This window comes from Schistocerca serialis, chromosome 8 (genome assembly GCF_023864345.2).
Source record: "Schistocerca serialis cubense isolate TAMUIC-IGC-003099 chromosome 8, iqSchSeri2.2, whole genome shotgun sequence".
In the NCBI taxonomy this organism is placed as follows: Eukaryota; Metazoa; Arthropoda; class Insecta; order Orthoptera; family Acrididae; genus Schistocerca; species Schistocerca serialis.
This window is the reverse complement of record NC_064645.1, coordinates 506,166,199-506,186,898: the sequence shown is the minus strand read 5'-3', so window position 1 is coordinate 506,186,898 and position 20,700 is coordinate 506,166,199. Positions and strand designations below refer to the sequence as shown.

Here is a 20,700-nt window from a genome sequence, read left to right as displayed (position 1 = left end):
AGGAATGAAAATTCTTTTAAATTATATTGGATCATCAACAGACTTTTCACTGATTCAAGGTTTAATCTATTCATCTCATCAGTCCACTGTGTGGTAATTAGAGAAAATATTCTCGATCCTGGTGCCACCTACTAACGCCACACTCGTGCGTGTTTATCACAAAGGCTGTGCCAATAGTTGAAGTATTTAAGAAAAGAGCAATAGAACGGTATGAATTGTAAATTTAACTGTATTATGCTCAACTTTGCGAAAAAGCCAGACACTGTAAAAATCCTCCCGGACCCCGGACAAAGAGCTAAAAAGCAGCACATGTCCGGATTAATCCGGACATCTGGTCATCCTAACCATGTGCATCGTTGGTGATAGGCAAACGATGTATGCACTACAAGACTGTAGTTGCACCAAAAAGTCATTCTCCATACTGACAGTTTTAAATTGGTACAGCATGGAAGCACGCACAAAAACTGGAGAGAAGGTACTGTTTTCACTCTATTATTTAAGCTGTAAATGATGGCACACTTAGACCATTCTTCAATGGGGGAGCAACTGATTACTGTCTCTCTTTGGAGCAAATGGGATAGATTCAGTATGTGGACAGAAAATATTCTGAGTACTTCAGAACGTACTAGATTTCTCCAGTTGAATTAAAAATTTGTGTGGGAAAACATGAGCAGAAATGAGAAAATGACCTTGCTGATGAATTTCATAAGAATTATGTGTGAGAAAACCAAAAAGGATGAAAATTATCTTAGGGACAGATTGTAAAGATGCTGGCATTTAACTTTTTGTTGATGTTATGTGGTCATAAACTTCATTGGTACGGGCTCGTAGGTAGTGGGGATGGGCTTTTTGACATCAGAGGCTTATATCTGTGGTAAAATGAAGGGATAGCAATAGCCTTCCCCTAAAGCTTCTGTAATAAAAACTTTGTAGGGACAACTCAGAACAAGAGAAAAAGGGATGTATGGAAAGACGCCCTGGACCAGCAAAATCATGATGAGAAAAAGTTGTGCTCAATGCCTAAGAAAGTAGAATTGGAGAATGATGATGGTAAGGCAGTTTTATTTTTTTATTGACTGGGAGAAGAATGAACTAATGTTGAATTTGAGAAGTTTCATATACAGTAAAACTTACTCAATATGGAGTTGCATGGGACTAAAATAATTTACCAAATTGGACAAGTTTCCAGATTACACAAAACTCACTAGGGAACATAAAATTTGTCAGGTATCATGCACAATAGTGTAAATTGGTAATTATGCACGTATTTACGTACCTTCACTCCCTGTGCAGTTGACATTCATCTCCTATGTATTGTACATTAGAACACTAGACTATTACATTAATTGATAAATAATATGCCATGTCTGTATTTTTATTCTAATTTTAAAGTTGTTTATTGTTGTATGTACATACATATTATTCCCATGTTCATTTGCTTTACATTCCGCTTTTTTCACCACACATTGGGGAGGGAAACCTATTTGAATTCCCTATTTAAAATTGTTTTTTATACACAATTTTTTGCGCTGTACAATAGTTCCAAGAGCTTGGAAGAATTTGTGTGTGTGTGATCTGCAAATTGCATAACATCATTTATACATGCAGTAAGTTGTTGAGGCCTATTAATTTTTATAGGGACACCATTTTGCTCCTCTTCTTCTTCCTTTATATCTTCCTGATCATCTTCTGTGTTGCAAATTTCTATTAAATCTGTGGCTGAAGTACAAGTGGTGTGAGTTGACAGATAGTGATCAGTTCAAATGTAATCATCTGCACTACATGAAATTTTTCGGATTTCAATTAACTTGGCAATTGCTGCTACATTTTCTTGAGCTTCGATGGCCACAGAAGCACATTGTTCTTGACCTCCAAACCCCACTTTGTTGAAGGATTTGGTAACAGTTTCAGGCATTATTTCCCTTACTGCCAAGCCAAGCCAATCCAATTTACTACATCCAAGACAGAAACTGACCATGCAAGAGCAAATGCACTTTCGGCTTCTTCAGCACTAAGAATAAGAGGCTGCATATATAATCACATACAATGTGAAATGAATGTGTAAATAACCCCCTGGTCCATGGGTTGTTTGAGATTGCTTGAACATGACAGGAACCGAGCCAGTTTCACATTTGATAACTTGACTTTCGGGTGGCAGGTTGCATTGTTTGTGAAAAGGAGAACTTGGAAATTTCCTTTTTTAAATGTGGCATTGAAAGAATTCCGCCATTCTTCCACAAGGCCGCTCACCATCTGCACCTTGTTATTGCTTCACCATATGACTGGAAGCTTGCTGACATCTTTGTTTGTGAAACAATGCAGTTTTTCCACCTTTCCAATCACCAGTGGCTTCTACATTTCACCTAACTTGTTTCCACGCAGAAGTACAGTGAGTCTTTCCTTGGACATTTTTCTGCCAGTGCACTATTCGCCTTGAATTGGTAGAGATTTTGAAGGCAATGTGTAGGAAGCCACTCCTGTTTCATTGGCATTGAACACATCTTTCAGTTCACAATTCGCAGTTGGGTTGTACAGTACGGTCTTCCATTCTGAAGCTACAATTTCCAGCACAACCTTAGCTTGTAAGTTTTTTGTCTGTGCACTTACAAACCATTCCCACACTATGTTGTTAATTTCTTTATTTCCTGTCTTTTTCACCTTTCTTTTCATTGCTCATTCCCTTTTGTTCATTCAGTTCATATCTTATCCTTATTTCTTAAAGTATCATAAATTGGTGTATTGCCGAAGTTAAAATGCAACATTTTTTTCACACAGAATGAGTTTGTCTATCTCGGTCACCTAGATTATCTTAATCTTTTTGTTAAGTGTTAGTGACACATGCACTATTAGTAAACTAAAACTGGCAGAAAATAAAGCAGGCAGCACATTTCTAGGGAATGCATGACTTCGCCAGGTAAAACCATTGTTTAATGGAACTGCAGGTTCAAGCATAGTGTTCATAGTTGCTCAACAATGTCCTAGTATGCACCCATGCACATCAGTAATAATGGAAAATGAGAAACGCTGACAGAGTGCACACGAACAAATCATTTCCTTTGATATACCAACACTGTGTATCACTTGTTTGTTGTTATACTGAGCGGTGCAGTTTGGTGTCCACACCTTTTTTCTTGGTTTTGTGCCACTTAACAGCATTGTCAGGGCTGTATAGTCTTTGTGTTAAAAGTAGAGTACTTGTAGAGTTGTGAATAACTAATGTATATATGCATCTTCATGTTTTTGCGGCATAAAGACTGCTCCAAAACGTTTTGAGTGTGCAGCTGCATAAATTCAGCTTCTTCTTCTAATATTTCGGCTGAATACCGTCCAGCCATCTTCCGAGTGAGCCAAAGTATCTAACACTCCAGCACTTGCTCCATCCTTTTAAACTCGAGGACCACTGCGTATTTGGCCAAAGATACACAAGGCCGCAGAGACGTTGATAAGTGGCAAAGAGGTGTAACATATGCATGGAAATTAAATCTATGGCTGCGCAGTTGATCCACACGGTGATATCGATGTGTCGTGGAGAGCTGCACCGTCATGACGGCTTTGTGATTGAATTACAGAAATTGCTGGATTCCATGATTTGTCAAAGCTGAAGTTGCTACCTCTATTAATTAAATTCCTCGCCAACCGAATTTCAATTGCTCCTTCCATTACAGAGTCCCAGAAAGATGAAGTTGAGGCTAAAATTTCGACATTATCGTACACCATATAGCTCCCAGTGTCAATACAGTGCTTCGCCGCCACAGATTTATTAGGTTGTAAGAGACGGGTGTACCTGCAGTGCTCTGTGCATCTCTCGTGGACTGTATGTGTTGTCTGTCTGATGTATGAATGGATGCAATCACAGGAGATTTTATAAACCCCAGGCTTCCGAAGCACCATATCATCTTTAACGGAACCCAGGAGTGCTACAGTCTTTGGTGGCGGGTGAAAAATCACTTTCATTTTGTGTTTCCTGGGAATTCATCCTATTTTTGGTGAAGGGCTTCCCACATATGGCAGGAAAGCCATGGATTTAAAACTTTCCGTGTCTTCTTCTGCTTTTCTTGTGCCCACTGTTGATTTCATTTGTAGTGCCTTACGTATCTGCTGTGGAGAGTACCTGTTGGCTTCAAAAACTCTTCTCAGGTGTAGAAGCTTGTCCTCCAGACTGGTCTCGTCAGTAGTGATGTGTGCTCTGTGTACTAGAGTTCTGAGTACACTCATTGTCTGCAAAGGATGGTGGCAACTATTTGCACATAAATACAAATCTGTGTGGGTCGGTTTTCAATACACTGCATGTTCCAAAGTGCCATCATCTTTGTGCCATACCAACACATCCAAAAATGGAAGGCATCCACCTTTTTCGATTTCCTTCATGAACTGAATTTGTCTGTGGATAGAATTCAGATGATTTAAAAATTCTTTTAGCTTGTCTTCACCATGGGGCCACACTAAAAACGTGTCAGCAACATACCTCCACTACACTAGGGTTTCAAGCTAGCAGATTACAGCACTTTCTCCTCGAAGTCGTCCATAAAAAGGTTGGCCACCAAGGGCGAGTTTAAAAGGATGGAGCAAGTGCTGGATCATTGGTCACCTTGGTTCTCTCTGAAGATGGCTGGACAGTATTCAGCTGAAATATTAGAAGAAGAAGAAGAAGAAGCTGAATTTATGTGGCTGCATGCCCAAAATTTTATGGAACAACTAATGTATACTTTAATACACTAGTACTGTACAAGTTCTTTTTCACATTATAAGATTAATTATTAATTAAGTCTTAAAATTGGCATTTCAGTAAGCATTCTATGTTGATCATTTTTTTAATGTGAAACAGGAACTGACAGAGATTGAGGCCAGGCGGATTGCAGGATCAGAGGATTTGTTGTATGGACCAGTGCATCTTCATAATTCAAAGTATCTGGTATTTGGGTGGGGTGGAGGGGATCTAAAAGGTGTTGGTTGTGCAATTTGTCTTTGTTATAATTAAACCATTAATCTAATGTTTAGGCAGTAGAGCAATGTAAAATTCCTTTAAACATTTTATTTCCAGATGGGATGCTTTCTCTGCATCTTGGGCTCAACTGTTGTTGTCATCCATTCTCCAAAAGAAGAAGAAATAGAAAATTTGGACGTCTTGAAGCAGAAACTATTAGATCCAGGTAGATAGGTCCATATAATAATTTATGTAGTTTTCTAGCCTGTACAGTTGTTTTTTTTCATGTATCTCCAATTTGTTGTAATGTCTTAACGAATAATCTTTGATATATTTAAAGGCCTATTTCACTTTGAGAACAAGATAGTAAATTTGCTTAAAATGCTTTGCAGAAATGTTTTGGTTTAGTGTAGCTGACTGAAGATCTGAGATCAAAACTGAACACTTTCTGTGGAGGGACAAACACACAAAAAATCATGTTTCCAAGTTGTTCATCAGTTTTAGTCATGCTGGTGTATTATTTCAAATCAGTCTATGAATGGTCTGCTGTACACCTCTTTGGAAAGATTTCATTAACACTTTCAGGCATAATCTGTATGGGGAGTTAACAATACAATGGGACAGCATATTTCACTTTTAAGATTAGAAATAAATCACTTCGGGATCGGTTATTGGATATTAGATGTAAGTTACCAGAAATTTTTGTGATAAATGAATTGGTGCTTGAACAAGGCTGTTGGTTTTCTACTTAATGAAACTTTCAATGTAGAGTGAAGTCAAATGTAAAAGCTTTCGATAAGTATGACCATACTAAATCTGTCCAAAGCAAAAAAGTAAGAAATTTAACCGTGTTGTCATGGAGTACGTCTTTGCCATCAGTTGTTGGTGCAGCTAGGTACTTGAATGCTGCTGATGTGAATATCTTGTGCTTGTCGACACAAACTGTGGAATTTCTGTTGGAGCTGAAATGCTAAAAAATTCTGAGGTATATGCTATTCTCTTCAGATAGTTACAACTTTCTTCTGTAATTATTTTTAGTCTACAACTTTGCTGCCACCAGTTTGCAATAGGTGGCAGCAGAGGCAAGTTGGGTTGCTGGTGGAAGGTTGCATTATACATTAATCTTAGACATTTGTAAACATAACGCCATCAAAATATTACTCGATTTGTGATTGCATCATAAAGTTATTCTCAATTGAATATGTCAGCTTACAAGCCCTATTCTTATTATTTGTGGATAGCTTTAATTTTGTGCTTTAATGTGAATAAACCTGTGGCTGAAGATCATAAAATGTTGCGTAAGATCTATTGTGAGGCACTTATTAATGAAAGAATCTGTAGAGAATGGTCTAAATGCTTCAAGAATGGTGATTTTGATTTTAAGACCCATATGGCAGTAGAGAAGCTTTTCAAAGCTACTGAAACTGACTGAAACAATCACAGGATATCATTATCGAAAGCAATTGATGCATTTGAGCCTAACACTGAAAGACAAAGGGCCCAATACAGCAATAGATATGAAAAGGTGATTTTGCAGCATAGCTATGATTGACCCCATGTTGCAAAACCCATAAAAACATACTTAACACTGAAACGGGAAGTCCTACCACACCTGCTGTATTTTCCAGACATTGCTTGCTCTGGGTTCCATCTTTATCAATAAGTGGTGCACAACCTGGCTGACCAGTACTTCTGGTCTTATGAACAAGTGCAAAATTGGTTTGCCTTATGGATCTCTCAGTTATTCCACCACAGGATTTGTATGCTGCTTGAAAAATGGAAGAACATAGTGGCAACTAATGGCCAATACTTTGAATTGTAAATTTTCACAATAGCCGTTGCACTTTGAGAAAAAACAAAAATTGGAAGCAAAGTCATAGACCTAATATTTTTATGCAGTTAACCCACAACATACTAAAGATGGACATACGTCTCAAAAAAATACAGCTTTCCATTACATAAAACTATACTCTTCGGAGGGTTGACCAGAACTCGTGCCTTCAAATAATTCTCCTGTGTTCTTTCTTTTGAAGGACATAGGAAGATGTACTTCAGTGCACCTGTACACGGTTATAGTCATACTCTTTTCAAGCGAGATTATAGCAACATATATAGTGTTATTTTATCTGCACTAATTATCTTTGCATTTTTGGAGTATCAACAGGGAATATCCAAATGCTTAACTACTGCAGCAACTTAGTGAAATTGATGACATCAAATTTGTCACCATTAAGGGAACTTGAGCTTTCCATCCACGGAAACTTAACAATAGAACCTGTAGGTGTAATCTTCAGTCATTGTTCAAACAAGACTCGTTTTCTTACCTGAATTTGCTGACTCAATACGACATTGACTGTCTATGAAGAAAACTCTCTGATATAGCTGTGAATGACTGAATACATTGCATAGAAAGTCAATGGAAAACCGTCTACTGTTCTTATATTTGCATTCTGTTGAAACAAGATTCTTGAGTTTCTCAGAGTCAACCTCCTCAATACACACTTTTCCCCACCTCTGCACAAAAGCTGAATTTACATTTTGAGAACTGACATAATTGTTACTGCAATTACTATATATTTGTTAATTAAATTTGAGAAGAGGAGCTGGCCAGTACTTCCATTCAGGAAGTGTAATTACCACTATGGCCAGTAGATACTTACAAATGCAAATGGACATCACTGCTAGCTTTTGGAACCACAGGTAGAAAAGAGGAAATATTTTGGTTACAGGATTGATGAGGAGAGAGGGGGTGTCATTTAGAATCTAAGCATTTTCATAGAAGAAAAAGCGTCGACGATCAAGAAATTGTCAGAGCATTGGAGGTCAAAGGTGGTAAGCACTGCGGTTTTAGTTCAAAGGTCATAGAATATGGTGATAGACTGAGTAGTGAAGATGGATATAGAAAAAAAGAAAATGGCAAGTGTGACGTCCCTTCCATCCTTCTTCACTTGCCGGGAGGAGATGCGACTCGTAACGATGTTTGTCCCCGTCGGTATGACGCGGAACAGCACCTGTAACTCTTGTAAGAACACAACTCCTCGCCTGGTTTAGAAATATTCTGTTATCTGTCTGCAACAGTCTTCTCAGCTTGTGCAAACTGGTAAACTGCAATTGTTTATTTTTATTTTTATGACTGGTTAGTTCTGTGATGAAATAAAATGTTGATTCTTGATTTCATCATTACGGTCGTTTTTCACATGATACGTAGCGAGGATGAAATTTTGCTGTCTACTATTCCTAGCTCACTTATTTGTTACATAGTTTAGTTCTTAATTTCTTTGCGTGTTTTTGGGTACTTGCATTGTTTAATTCATAAATTTCGGGCGTATTACAGTATTTGAGAGTTGTAGCATCGCCTGTTAGTACCTGAATAGTGTAAATTCGCGTAGTCGTATGTCTTCTGTTTTTGTTTTGAATGGCCAGTGTTGGTTGGTCACAGCCAGTGTGCTCCCTGCCACCGTTGGATAAGCAGCTGCCAGCAGCAAGTCATATACGCCTAGCTTACTTACTTGTTACATAGTTTAATATTTAATTTCTTTGCGTGTTTTTGGCTACTTGCATTGTTTAATTCATAAATTTCAGGCGTATTACAGTATTTGAGAGTTTTAGCATCACGTTTTAGTACCTGAATAGTGTAAATTCGCGTAGTCGTTTGTCTTCTGTTTTTGTTTTGAACGGCCAGTGTCGGTTGGTCACAGCCAGTGTGCTCCCTGCCGCTGTTGGATAAGCAGCTGCCAGCAGCAAGTCGTATACTCCTAACTCACTTATTTGTTACATAGTTTCGTATAGGAGGTGTAATTTCAAGTTTTAGTTACTGTAATCGTAAATTCAGACAGATTGTAGCGCAGTCGTTAGGCATTTGTACAGGTTAGTTCATACATTCTTTGCGTGTTGCCCTTGTGTTATTTAGGCACGGACTCGTGTTTCAGTAACTGTTGTTCAACATTGATTAGAATGGGCAGGGACTGTGATTGCTGTGTTCAGATGAGGGCTGAGTTGGTATCCCTTCGCTCACAGCTGCAGGCGGTGCTGACTTCGGTTGCGCAACTTGAGGCTGTTGCCAATGGGCACCACTGTGGGGAGCCGGACTTGGGTATCACGGGGATGTCAACCTCATCCCGTCTGTCCCCAGATCGGTCTGCCGCTGTGGTTGCCCCGGTTGCTGCCCGCAGTGGGGCTGAGCCCTCGCCTGTGGTTGATTGGGAGGTCGTCCCAAGGCATGGCAGGCAGCGAAAGACATCCCCAGAGGCTGATCAGAAAGCCTCCCCAGTGTGTCTGACAAACAGGTTTCAGGTACTGTCTCTGGCTGAGCCAGATGCAGCTGCCTGCCCTGTTTCAGAGGATGATTCTCAGCCTTCAAGGTCCGGGCAATCGTAGAGGGTGGGCTTATTGCTAGTTGGGAGCTCCAATGTTAGGCGCATAATGCGGCCCCTTAGGGATATGGCGGCTAAGGAGGGGAAGAAATCCAGTGTGCACTCCATGTGCATTCCGGGTGGAGTCATTCCTGATGTGGAAAGGGTCCTTCCGGATGCCATGAAGAGCACAGGGTGCAGCCAGCTGCAGTTGGTGGCACATGTCGGCACTAATGGCGTGTGTCGCTTTGGATCTGAGGAAATTCTCTCTGGATTCCAGCGGCTATCTGATTTGGTGAAGGCTGCCGGTCTTGCTTATGAGATGAAGGCAGAGCTCACCATCTGCAGCATCGTTGACAGAACCGACTGCGGACCTTTGGTGCAGAACCGGGTGGAGGGTCTGAATCAGAGGCTCAGACAGTTTTGCGACCATGTTGGCTGCAGATTCCTTGACTTGCACCATAGGGTGGTGGGGTTTCGGGTTCCGCTGAATAGGTCAGGAGTTCACTACACTTAGCTGGCGGCTACACGGGTAGCGGAGGCTGTGTGGTGTGGACTGGGCGTTTTTTTAGGTTAGAAGGCCTCGGGAAAGTACGGGGTGGGCTGCAATCTCAAAGGGTGCTTGGCAAATACAGGATGTGCTTGGATCAAGGAACAGTCGGAATTGTAGTTGTAAATTGTTGTAGTTGTGCTGGGAAGTCCCTGAGCTTCAAGCGCTAATAGAAAGCACAGAAGCTGAAATCGTTATTGGTATAGAAAGCCGGCTAAAGCCTGAAATAGGTTCTGCAGAAATTTTTACGAAGTCTCAGATGGTGTTCAGGAAACATAGATTAGGCAGAATTGGTGGTGGAGTGTTTGTGTCTGTCAGTAGTGGTTTATCTTGTAGTGAGGTCAAAGTAGGTATTCTGTGCGAATTAGTATGGGCGGAGGTTATACTTAACAGCCGAACTAAGTTAATAATTGGCTCCTTCTACCGATCCCCAGACTTCGATGATATAGTTGCTGAACAGTTCAGAGAAAATTTGAGTCTCGTAACAAATAAATACCACACTCATACGGTTATAGTTGGTGGGGACTTCAACCTTCCCTCGATATGTTGGCAAAAATACTTGTTCAAAACCGGTGGTAGGCAGAAAAGATCTTAAGAGATTGTCCTAAATGCTTTCTCCGAAAATTATTTCGAGCAGTTAGTCCACGAACCCACGCGAATTGTAAATGGTTGCGAAAACACACTTGATCTCTTAGCCATAAATAATCCAGAGCTAAGAGAGAGCATCATGACTGATACAGGGATTAGTGATCACAAGGTCGTTGTAGCTAGGATCAATACTGTTTCTTCCAAATCCATCAGAAACAAACGCAAAATAATTTTATTTAAAAAAACAGATAAAGTGTCACTAGAAGCCTTCCTAAGACACAATCTCCATTCCTTCCGAATTGACTATGCAAATGTAGACGAGATGTGGCTCAAATTCAAAGATATAGTAGCAACAGCAATTGAGAGATTCATACCTCATAAATTGGTAAGAGATGGAACTGATCCCCCATGGTACACAAAACAGGTCCGAACGCTGTTGCAGAGGCAACGGAAAAAGCATGCGAAGTTCAGAAGAACGCGAAATCCCGAAGATTGGCTAAAATTTACAGACGCGTGAAATTTGGCACGGACATCAATGCGAGATGACTTTAATAGGTTCCACAACGAAACATTGTCTCGAAATTTGGTAGAAAATCTGAAGAAATTCTGGTCGTATGTAAAGTACACAAGCGGCAAGCTGCAGTCAATACTTTCGCTGTGCAGTGTCGATGGTACTGTTACCGGCGACTGTGCCGCTAAAGCGGAGTTATTGAACGCAGTTTTCTGAAATTCCTTCACCAGGGAAGATGAATGGAATATTCCAGAATTTGAAACACGAACAGCTGCTAGCATGAGTTTCTTAGAAGTAGATACCTTGGGGGTTGCGAAGCAACTCAAATCGCTTGATACTGGCAAGTCTTCAGGTCCAGATTGTATACCGATTAGGTTCCTTTCAGATTACGCTGATACAATAGCTCCCTACTTAGCAATCATATACAACCGCTCGCTCACCGATAGATCTGTACCTACAGATTGGAAAATTGCGCAAGTCGCACCAGTGTTTAAGAAGGGTAGTAGGAGTAATCCATTGAACTACAGACCTATATCATTGACGTCAGTTTGCAGTAGGGTTTTGCAGCGTATACTGTATTCAAACATTATGAATCATCTCGAAGGGAACGATCTATTGATACGTAATCAGCATGGTTTCAGAAAACATAGTTCTTGTGCAACGCAGCTAGCTCTTTATTCGCATGAAGTAATGGCCGCTATCGACAGGGGATCTCAAGTTGATTCCGTATTTCTAGATTTCCGGAAAGCTTTTGACACCGTTCCTCACAAGTGCCTTCTAATCAAGCTGCGGGCCTATGGGGTATCGTCTCAGTTGTGCGACTGGATTCGTGATTTCCTGTCAGGAAGGTTGCAGTTCGTAGTAATAGACGGCAAATCATTGAGTAAAACTGAAGTGATATCAGGTGTTGGAAGTGTCCTGGGACCTCTGCTGTTCCTGATCTATATAAATGACCTGGGTGACAATCTGAGCAGTTCTCTTAGGTTGTTCGCAGATGATGCTGTAATTTACCATCTAGTAAGGTCATTCGAAGACCAGTATCAGTTGCAAAGCGATTTAGAAAAGATTGCTGTATGGTGTGGCAGGTGGCAGTTGACGCTAAATAAAGAAAAGTGTGAGGTGATCCACATGAGTTCCAAAAGAAATCCGTTGGAATTAGATTACTCGATAAATAGTACAATTCTCAAGACTGTCAATTCAACTAAGTACCTGGGTGTAAAAATTACGAACAACTTCAGTTGGAAAGACCACATAGATAATATTGAGGGGAAGGCAAGCCAAAGGTTGTGTTTCATTGGCAGGACACTTAGAAGATGCAACAAGTCCACTAAAGAGACAGCTTACAGTACACTCGTTCGTCCTCTGTTAGAATATTGCTGCGCGGTGTGGGATCCTTACCAGGTGGGATTGACAGAGGACATCGAAAGGGTGCAAAAAAAGGCAGCTCGTTTTTTATTATCACGTAATAGGGGAGAGAGTGTGGCAGATATGATACGCGAATTGGGATGGAAGTCATTAAAGCAAAGACGTTTTTCGTCGCTGCGAGATCTACACTCCTGGAAATTGAAATAAGAACACCGTGAATTCATTGTCCCAGGAAGGGGAAACTTTATTGACACATTCCTGGGGTCAGATACATCACATGATCACACTGACAGAACCACAGGCACATAGACACAGGCAACAGAGCATGCACAATGTCGGCACTAGTACAGTGTATATCCACCTTTCGCAGCAATGCAGGCTGCTATTCTCCCATGGAGACGATCGTAGAGATGCTGGATGTAGTCCTGTGGAACGGCTTGCCATGCCATTTCCACCTGGCGCCTCAGTTGGACCAGCGTTCGTGCTGGACGTGCAGACCGCGTGAGACGACGCTTCATCCAGTCCCAAACATGCTCAATGGGGGACAGATCTGGAGATCTTGCTGGCCAGGGTAGTTGACTTACACCTTCTAGAGCACGTTGGGTGGCACGGGATACATGCGGACGTGCATTGTCCTGTTGGAACAGCAAGTCCCCTTGCCGGTCTAGGAATGGTAGAACGATGGGTTTGATGACGGTTTGGATGTACCGTGCACTATTCAGTGTCCCCTCGACGATCAGCAGTGGTGTACGGCCAGTGTAGGAGATCGCTCCCCACACCATGATGCCGGGTGTTGGCCCTGTGTGCCTCGGTCGTATGCAGTCCTGATTGTGGCGCTCACCTGCACGGCGCCAAACACGCATACGACCATCATTGGCACCAAGGCAGAAGCGACTCTCATCGCTGAAGACGACACGTCTCCATTCGTCCCTCCATTCACGCCTGTCGCGACACCACTGGAGGCGGGCTGCACGATGTTGGGGCGTGAGCGGAAGATGGCCTAACGGTGTGCGGGACCGTAGCCCAGCTTCATGGAGACGGTTGCGAATGGTCCTCGCCGATACCCCAGGAGCAACAGTGTCCCTAATTTGCTGGGAAGTGGCGGTGCGGTCCCCTACGGCACTGCGTAGGATCCTACGGTCTTGGCGTGCATCCGTGCGTCGCTGTGGTCCGGTCCCAGGTCGACGGGCACGTGCACCTTCCGCCGACCACTGGCGACAACATCGATGTACTGTGGAGACCTCACGCCCCACGTGTTGAGCGATTCGGCGGTACGTCCACCCGGCCTCCCGCATGCCCACTATACGCCCTCGCTCAAAGTCCGTCAACTGCACATACGGTTCACGTCCACGCTGTCGCGGCATGCTACCAGTGTTAAAGACTGCGATGGAGCTCCGTATGCCACGGCAAACTGGCTGACACTGACGGCGGCGGTGCACAAATGCTGCGCAGCTAGCGCCATTCGACGGCCAACACTGCGGTTCCTGGTGTGTCCGCTGTGCCATGCGTGTGATCATTGCTTGTACAGCCCTCTCGCAGTGTCCGGAGCAAGTATGGTGGGTCTGACACACCGGTGTCAATGTGTTCTTTTTTCCATTTCCAGGAGTGTATTTACGAAATTTCAGTCACCAACTTTCTCTTCCGAATGTGAAAATATTTTGTTGAGTCCAACCTACATAGGTAGGAATGATCATCAAAATAAAATCAGAGAAATCAGAGCTTGAACAGAAAGGTTTAGGTGTTCGTTTTTCCTGCGCGCTGTTCGGGAGTGGAATGGTAGGGAGATAGTATGGTTGTGGTTCGATGAACCCTCTGCCAAGCACTTAAATGTGAATTGCAGAGTAATCATGTAGATGTACACGTTGCTATGCCATTGCTACATCAAGTTATTGTCAACGGTCCGACGTAACTCCAGAGATATCTTATGTTCAAGTAAATGTTTTTTTAATACTCCGTAATACTGGTTTAAACTAATCACTTTTCACTGTCCATTAAACATGTACTCATTTAGTTACTTAAAATGTTGAAAGAGTCAATCAACTTGCATTAATACACATTGTATTGTCCATGTAATGAGTGAGGTGACACTTAAGATTTATCTTTTGACTCAGATTTTATTGTTCTTTCTGTAATTAATTGTTTGTCCGTACAACAAAGGTACACCAATATGTCATTCAAGATTAACTTTTTTCAGCTCAGTAATCGTGACACTGACGACAGCTTTTGACTAATTGGCATACTTGTCTTTCTTCGTGTCTTCGTTTTATTGAGCCCTACTCAAGACTACGAATTGTTTCTCTGTCGTTGATTCATTGGTGTCAAGGTTTGTAACTGTTCATCAGTACAAAAGCTAAGTCCGATAAACCAATATCACTCAATTGAAGTCTAACACTCACCTTAATATACCATCACGCTGAGAACGGTAAAGATTAACTTTCCTCAATCAAATAAATGAGCAATACTTCAATCTCTATCTCATGAATTATCAAACTTCCAAAACTGAAACAATGTAATAGCGTTTGCATCCAGACAACTATCGCAAAAGTACTTTAGAGCGACTCAAGAGCAACTAACTGAACATTTCCATATCCAAGTTGGATTGTAGTTGCATTGAATTTCCTTTTCAATGCGGCTACAACTCTCTTCCATGGTAAATGTTATCTTTGACTTAATTACTTCGCCAGCCAATGTGGCCGAGCGGTTCTAGGCGCTTCAGTCTGGAACGGCATGACCACTACGGTCGCAGGTTCGAATTCTACCTCGGGCATGGATGTGTGTGATGTCCGTAGGTTAGTTAGGTTTTAGTAGTTCTAAGTTCTAGGGGACTGATGACTTCAGATGTTAAGTCCCATAGTGCTCAGAGCCATTTGAACCATTTTGAACTGGATTACTTTATTTCATTCATATGGTTTTGAATTTATTCAATAGGTGTTTGATAAAGAATCTATGATAATCCTTTCCTGTTATCCCCCCTTTTTGTATGCTATTCTCAGTATTTGAATGATATAGGTGTTTATCAAAATATTACCAGTGTAGATTTTATCGTCAATAGTTGGTGCACTGTCAAGATGACTCACTTCCCTACTTTCAAGTTTCCACAAAGTTTGTTAATTGGGGTTTTTCTGTCCTTGGGGTGTTACACACACACACACACACACACACACACAAATTTACAAGATTGAATTGCTGCATCATTCGGCACAATCATATGAACTTAAGATCCGTAACTTATAAAAATTCATCATTATTGTTCATTTTCCTTTCGTTGCATCGCCGCACTGACTCTGCGTCTGCACCAGACCATGCGAGCTGCAAACATGGCCTGGTTCGAAGCCAGTTTCTTCTTCTCCTGCACCATGGCGATGCTGCCACAGCATCGAATCGTATAAGGCAGCGAGTACCATCTGATTACCCGTGCTCATCTGGTAACCTTCGTTGTCCAGTGGTTGCTCTCCTGGTAGACTGCACTAATAACTCAGTACAATCTGCCTTAAGATGGTCCGCATCACCACTGTCATTTAGTCTGTAACAATTAGCTCACTTCTCTCTTGTGCACATACATGATACTAAATTTTCATTGTTTTCATCATGGCACATTGTTTCTGCCCTTAATTGATCATATTTGCATCTAGTGTGGCTAATCTCTTGTCACTTCACACGTGTCCTATCGGTCTATTAACCAGTACAGCTTTTTAAACACTGTCACTATTTTATTAGTAATGTTCTATCATTGAAATGTGTTTCACCCTTTTCAAGTTTATTGTTTTATCTGTTTATATTTATTTTCCTTTACTCATCTCTTACCTTGTTTTTCTCAAAATAAGTGCTCTTTTACTTTTAAATCAATTTCCGTATTCTGGAATGACCATGACAAGATGTTTCAGTGTGTTTGCGTACTTTATATAAGTAGATGCCTCGTTTATTGCATAACATGATGAGGCACGTTAGTAAAAGAATAACAAACAAACATTAATAATTAACTTAAAAGAGACATACTTAATTACTTAATAAACTTTTAACAAAAGCCGTCATCTTTCTCGATGGTTTATTAAACAAAACTTAATGAAACATGCTGTTGTTACTTAGTAAACTGTGAAACTCATCATCGTCTTTGATTACTTAAAATTTAACTTGATTATTACAAGAACTACTACTACTACTGACCTAGCTTCTTATCGAACTGACTTTTTGGAAGATTAGCTTTATGTTGTAATCTTAAATATACTTTATGTATAAACTTATCACGATCCTTTGTCTTATTACGTAAGCATGGTAACTTACCATTTCACTCATTACTATGTTGCTTATTAAATAAAATCTCATTAGGTGAATAACCGTTTGACATACGTGGTAATTCATTATACATTTCTTCAAATTTTCCAATTAATTCTATCCATCTGTGATGTTGGTTACACACATACGTTCTTATGGATCTGTTCAATTCTAAGAAGACTCTTTCTATGGACTTCCCTGATTGATTATAGCGGACAACGAATACATGAGGAATTCCCCATGTCTTCATTGTTTCGCACCACACTTTACTTCGAAAATACAATGCATTATCAGAAATTAGCATTGCAGGCTTCCCCACTTTAACTAAATAATCATCTATGATCCTTCTTAACATAGTTTTCACATTAGTTGATTGTAACACGTACAATTTTACATATTTTGTGAAAAGATCATACATCGCAAATATATATTTAAAATTTCCTTTTGCTGCTGGAAATGGCCCACACGTATCACATGATATAATGCTTAGAGGTTTCCTAGGTATTATCGAATGCAACACATCTTTAACACAATAATTGACCGGCTTTGCCTTTTGACATATCCTACAGCTCTCGAGTATTTCTTAAGCTCTTTTTGGTAAATTTGGATAGAAACATAGTTGTTGTAATTTCTTTACACACTTACGAGCTTCGAAATGTCCCATCTCATATGTGTGAACCACAATACGGAATCAATACACCTTGAGGGTATGCATATCTTCCACTCATCCTTCTCAGTTTTACAATAAAACAATACGTCTTCTTGCAATTGGTAATGACTATTAACATTATCAGTCGTTCCTGTTCTTAAATCACTTATTATTTTTCTCCATTTACCAGTTACTTTCTGCATTTTGCAAACTCATTTCATTAACCTCTTTCCTATATGGAAGTGTTCCTAACATCATCACCTTAAAATCCATTAATCGCTCTTCTTCAACGTCTTCGATCTTGGTAGCTGGTAACCTCGACAATGCATCAGCGACAACATTCTCTCTCCCTTTGACATGCTTAACGGTTACGTCATATTCCTGTAATAATAAGGCCCAACACGTAAGTCGGCCATTTAACATTCTACTCATAATGAAGAACGTCACTGCTTTATGATCGCAATGTATCATTATCCGTTTACCATATACAAAATATCGGTATATTTTTTTAGTGCCTATATAATTGCTAATACTTCCAGCTCAGTAGTACTGTATGAGCGTTCACAACCTGCTAAGGTTCGACTAGCAAAGGCAATAATTTTTATAGTTTCTACTTTATCCTCATCGTCTATTTGGAATAATGTAGCACCTAGTACTGTTTCCGCTGCATCTGTTGCTATGAAAAAATCTTTATCCATCTGTGGATGATGCAACAACAGAGCATTTCTTAAAGCATTGTGAATCTCGTCAAAGGCTTTACTACAAGATTCTGCCCATTGCCACTATACATTTTTCCTCAACAATTGCAACAGACAGTCTTTATTTAATAACTGCTGAGATACAAACTTTCTGAAGAAAGATGCCAGACCTAAAAATGACTTAAGCTGTTTCTTATTTTGCAGATACGAACAATTTCTTATTGCATCCAACTTTTTAGGATTTGGAATAATTCCTTCAGAAGCTACAATAAGACCCAAGAATTCAATCTGATTTCTTCCAAATTTGGATTTTGCTAAATTAATCGTAACTCCATATTCTAGGAATTCTCAGATACACGATTCATTAGCTCAATATATTCTTCCCAGGTCTCTGTGGTGATCAGTAAGTTGTCAACATATACAGTGACCCACTGTAGTAACTCCGGACCGAGTATTGTATCTAAAACAGTTATAAAAACACCACCACTAATGTTCAGTCCAAACGGCATTACTTTAAATTGGTAACTATGTCCTAGGTAAATGAACGCCTTATACTTTCTTGATTCCTTAGATATTTTAGTTTGCCAATATGAGCTTCGGAGGGTAAGGGAGGTTAAAAACTTCACCCTGTGAAATTTCTGTAAAAGTTCTTCTAAATTCTCCGGGCGAGTCCTCACAGGCTTAATAATCTTATTAATATCATGAGCGTCTAAGACTTACCGAATGTCACCGTTTGGCTTAGTCACTGCCAATAATGGGCTTGAGTATTTGGACTTGGAAGTCTCAATAATTCCCCAGTCTATCATCTTTTTGATCTCTTTAGTTACTCTTTTTGACTAAGGGACTGAATACATCGATTTACAAAAAGTCGAATGAGGGCATGTTTCGATACAATATTCAAAGTCCTTAATTACACCTGTTTTTTTAAATTATTAAATACAGGCAAAAGTAATTTGTAAGACTTCTCTCAATTCAGTTTGTTGTTGGGGCGATAAATATTCCGATTCTCGTACTTTTTCAGCGGTGCACGATACATCGGTCTCAGCATCAGTTTGCCTAACACAATCATTATTCTTGAAATGCAAATCATTTACAGGAAGACAATTAACAGTTAGATTCTGGCAATACTTTCCTAAAATAATCTTCTTTTTCAGCAAAGTTGCCTTTAATAATTTGCCTTTAACTATAAAAGTACACACACCTCCCTTAATATCAATCACTGCACCATAATCATATAAAAAATCCATACCTCAAATACACGGTGTTGACATTCCAGACACTACCAAGAATGTGCATTCTATGGCTACTCCTTGTAGTTCCACTGTCACCCGTATCTGCTTAATTATGCGCTGTGCTTTCGCGCTAAACACCCCTGACACTGTGTAGCCTGTTACTGGTAAGGTAAGTATTTTTTGTTGCTGACTAACCATATTCAAGCAACCCATTATCATCACACTAACGGTTGCTTCTGTATCTATCAGTATATTAACCGGTAAACTATTAATCTTTACTACTACAGTCACTTGCAAAGTATACCATTTTTCATGTTTTGGTTCTTTCATGAGATCTTCCTGAATATCTGGTTCCGTATTATATTCAAGAATATTTATTGACTCGCGATGTTTGCTTCCCTCCTCAATACCAGCCACCCGAGGAAGGCCTAAAATGACTGGTACTAGTTTGACCGTCCGTCATTCAGGTTCCTCGGTGGTTCATATAACTCTACTAAATGAATTTCATTTCTTGTTGGTGGATATATATTATCCGCAACTACATTTCTCCCATCTGTCAACGGTATGGGTCTGGTAGATCCGGAAGACGCACGTGTAGTATTAATGTTTGTCCAACCTACATTATTCATCTGATACATTCCCCAATTTGATTTATTCGGCGGCTCCATAGGAGCACAATGATTCCCATGGCCATTGTCGCAACATGGATTGTGTGACGACTGCTGTCCCCCAAACTTTCTTTTCCTATTTGTGTTTACAACGTTCACCCGTTGAAAACCTCCTGCTCCTGGTATTTGGTTATTATTCCCTACGAAATTCCCTTTAGAGTATTTGTAATTCATATTCCAATTTTGATTATTCTTTTGTGCGTGATCCACATGTCCACTACTGTTCTTAGAATTATTGTTACTTCGGTTAGTCTGGAGAATGACTATTACTTTGATTACCGGTATTCCATTGGTCTGTACACACATTATTCCTAAATTACTATTGTTATTCGGTCATTGTCTCGCATCTTCCATCAGCATGTCGATCGAATCAGACAGAAATCGTTCTACCTCACTATTGGGTACATGAAAAAGTCTCTCTCTGATATTAAAAGGTAATCTACCTTTTAATGTTCTAATAACCTCCCTACTCGAAAACGGTTCAGTCCAATAACGTGTCTTGTTGAAATAACGTTCAAAATATTGTCTCAGTGTTTCTTTCTTTGAATTGTAAAATTCAGGCGGATAAACCTCTTTACATAATCTCTCTTAGCTACTAATTGACCAATATTTTGCTAGAAATAGTTTTTCAATTTCGGAACATGTATTGCAGGTTTCGCCTAGCTCAGTGGTCCACAATGCTGTTTTTCCTACAATTTTTGATACTATGAATTGTAGTTTGTCATACTTTGTCCAACTATGTGGAAATATCCTTTTAAAAGCATTAATAAATACTTTGGGATTAATGTTATTCTTTTCACTTGGAAAAAATAGGAAATTGTCTAATACTATGTTCTACCTTTAATGATGAAATAAAACTTCTTTGAACATAGGGATCATCCTCTTCATCCG

The 20,700-nt window shown here is 40.1% G+C and overlaps 1 protein-coding gene across 3 annotated transcripts in view; it reads left to right on the top strand.

The window, feature by feature from the left end:
• Positions 1-20,700, top strand: part of LOC126416645 (magnesium transporter NIPA2) — a 55,253-nt gene that overhangs the window by 24,164 nt on the left and 10,389 nt on the right. For all 3 annotated transcript variants that reach the window (XM_050084440.1, XM_050084438.1, XM_050084439.1), the window contains exon 5: positions 5,042-5,150. In XM_050084440.1, the coding sequence (XP_049940397.1) occupies positions 5,042-5,150 (109 nt within the window). The remainder of the gene's footprint in view (positions 1-5,041; positions 5,151-20,700) is intronic.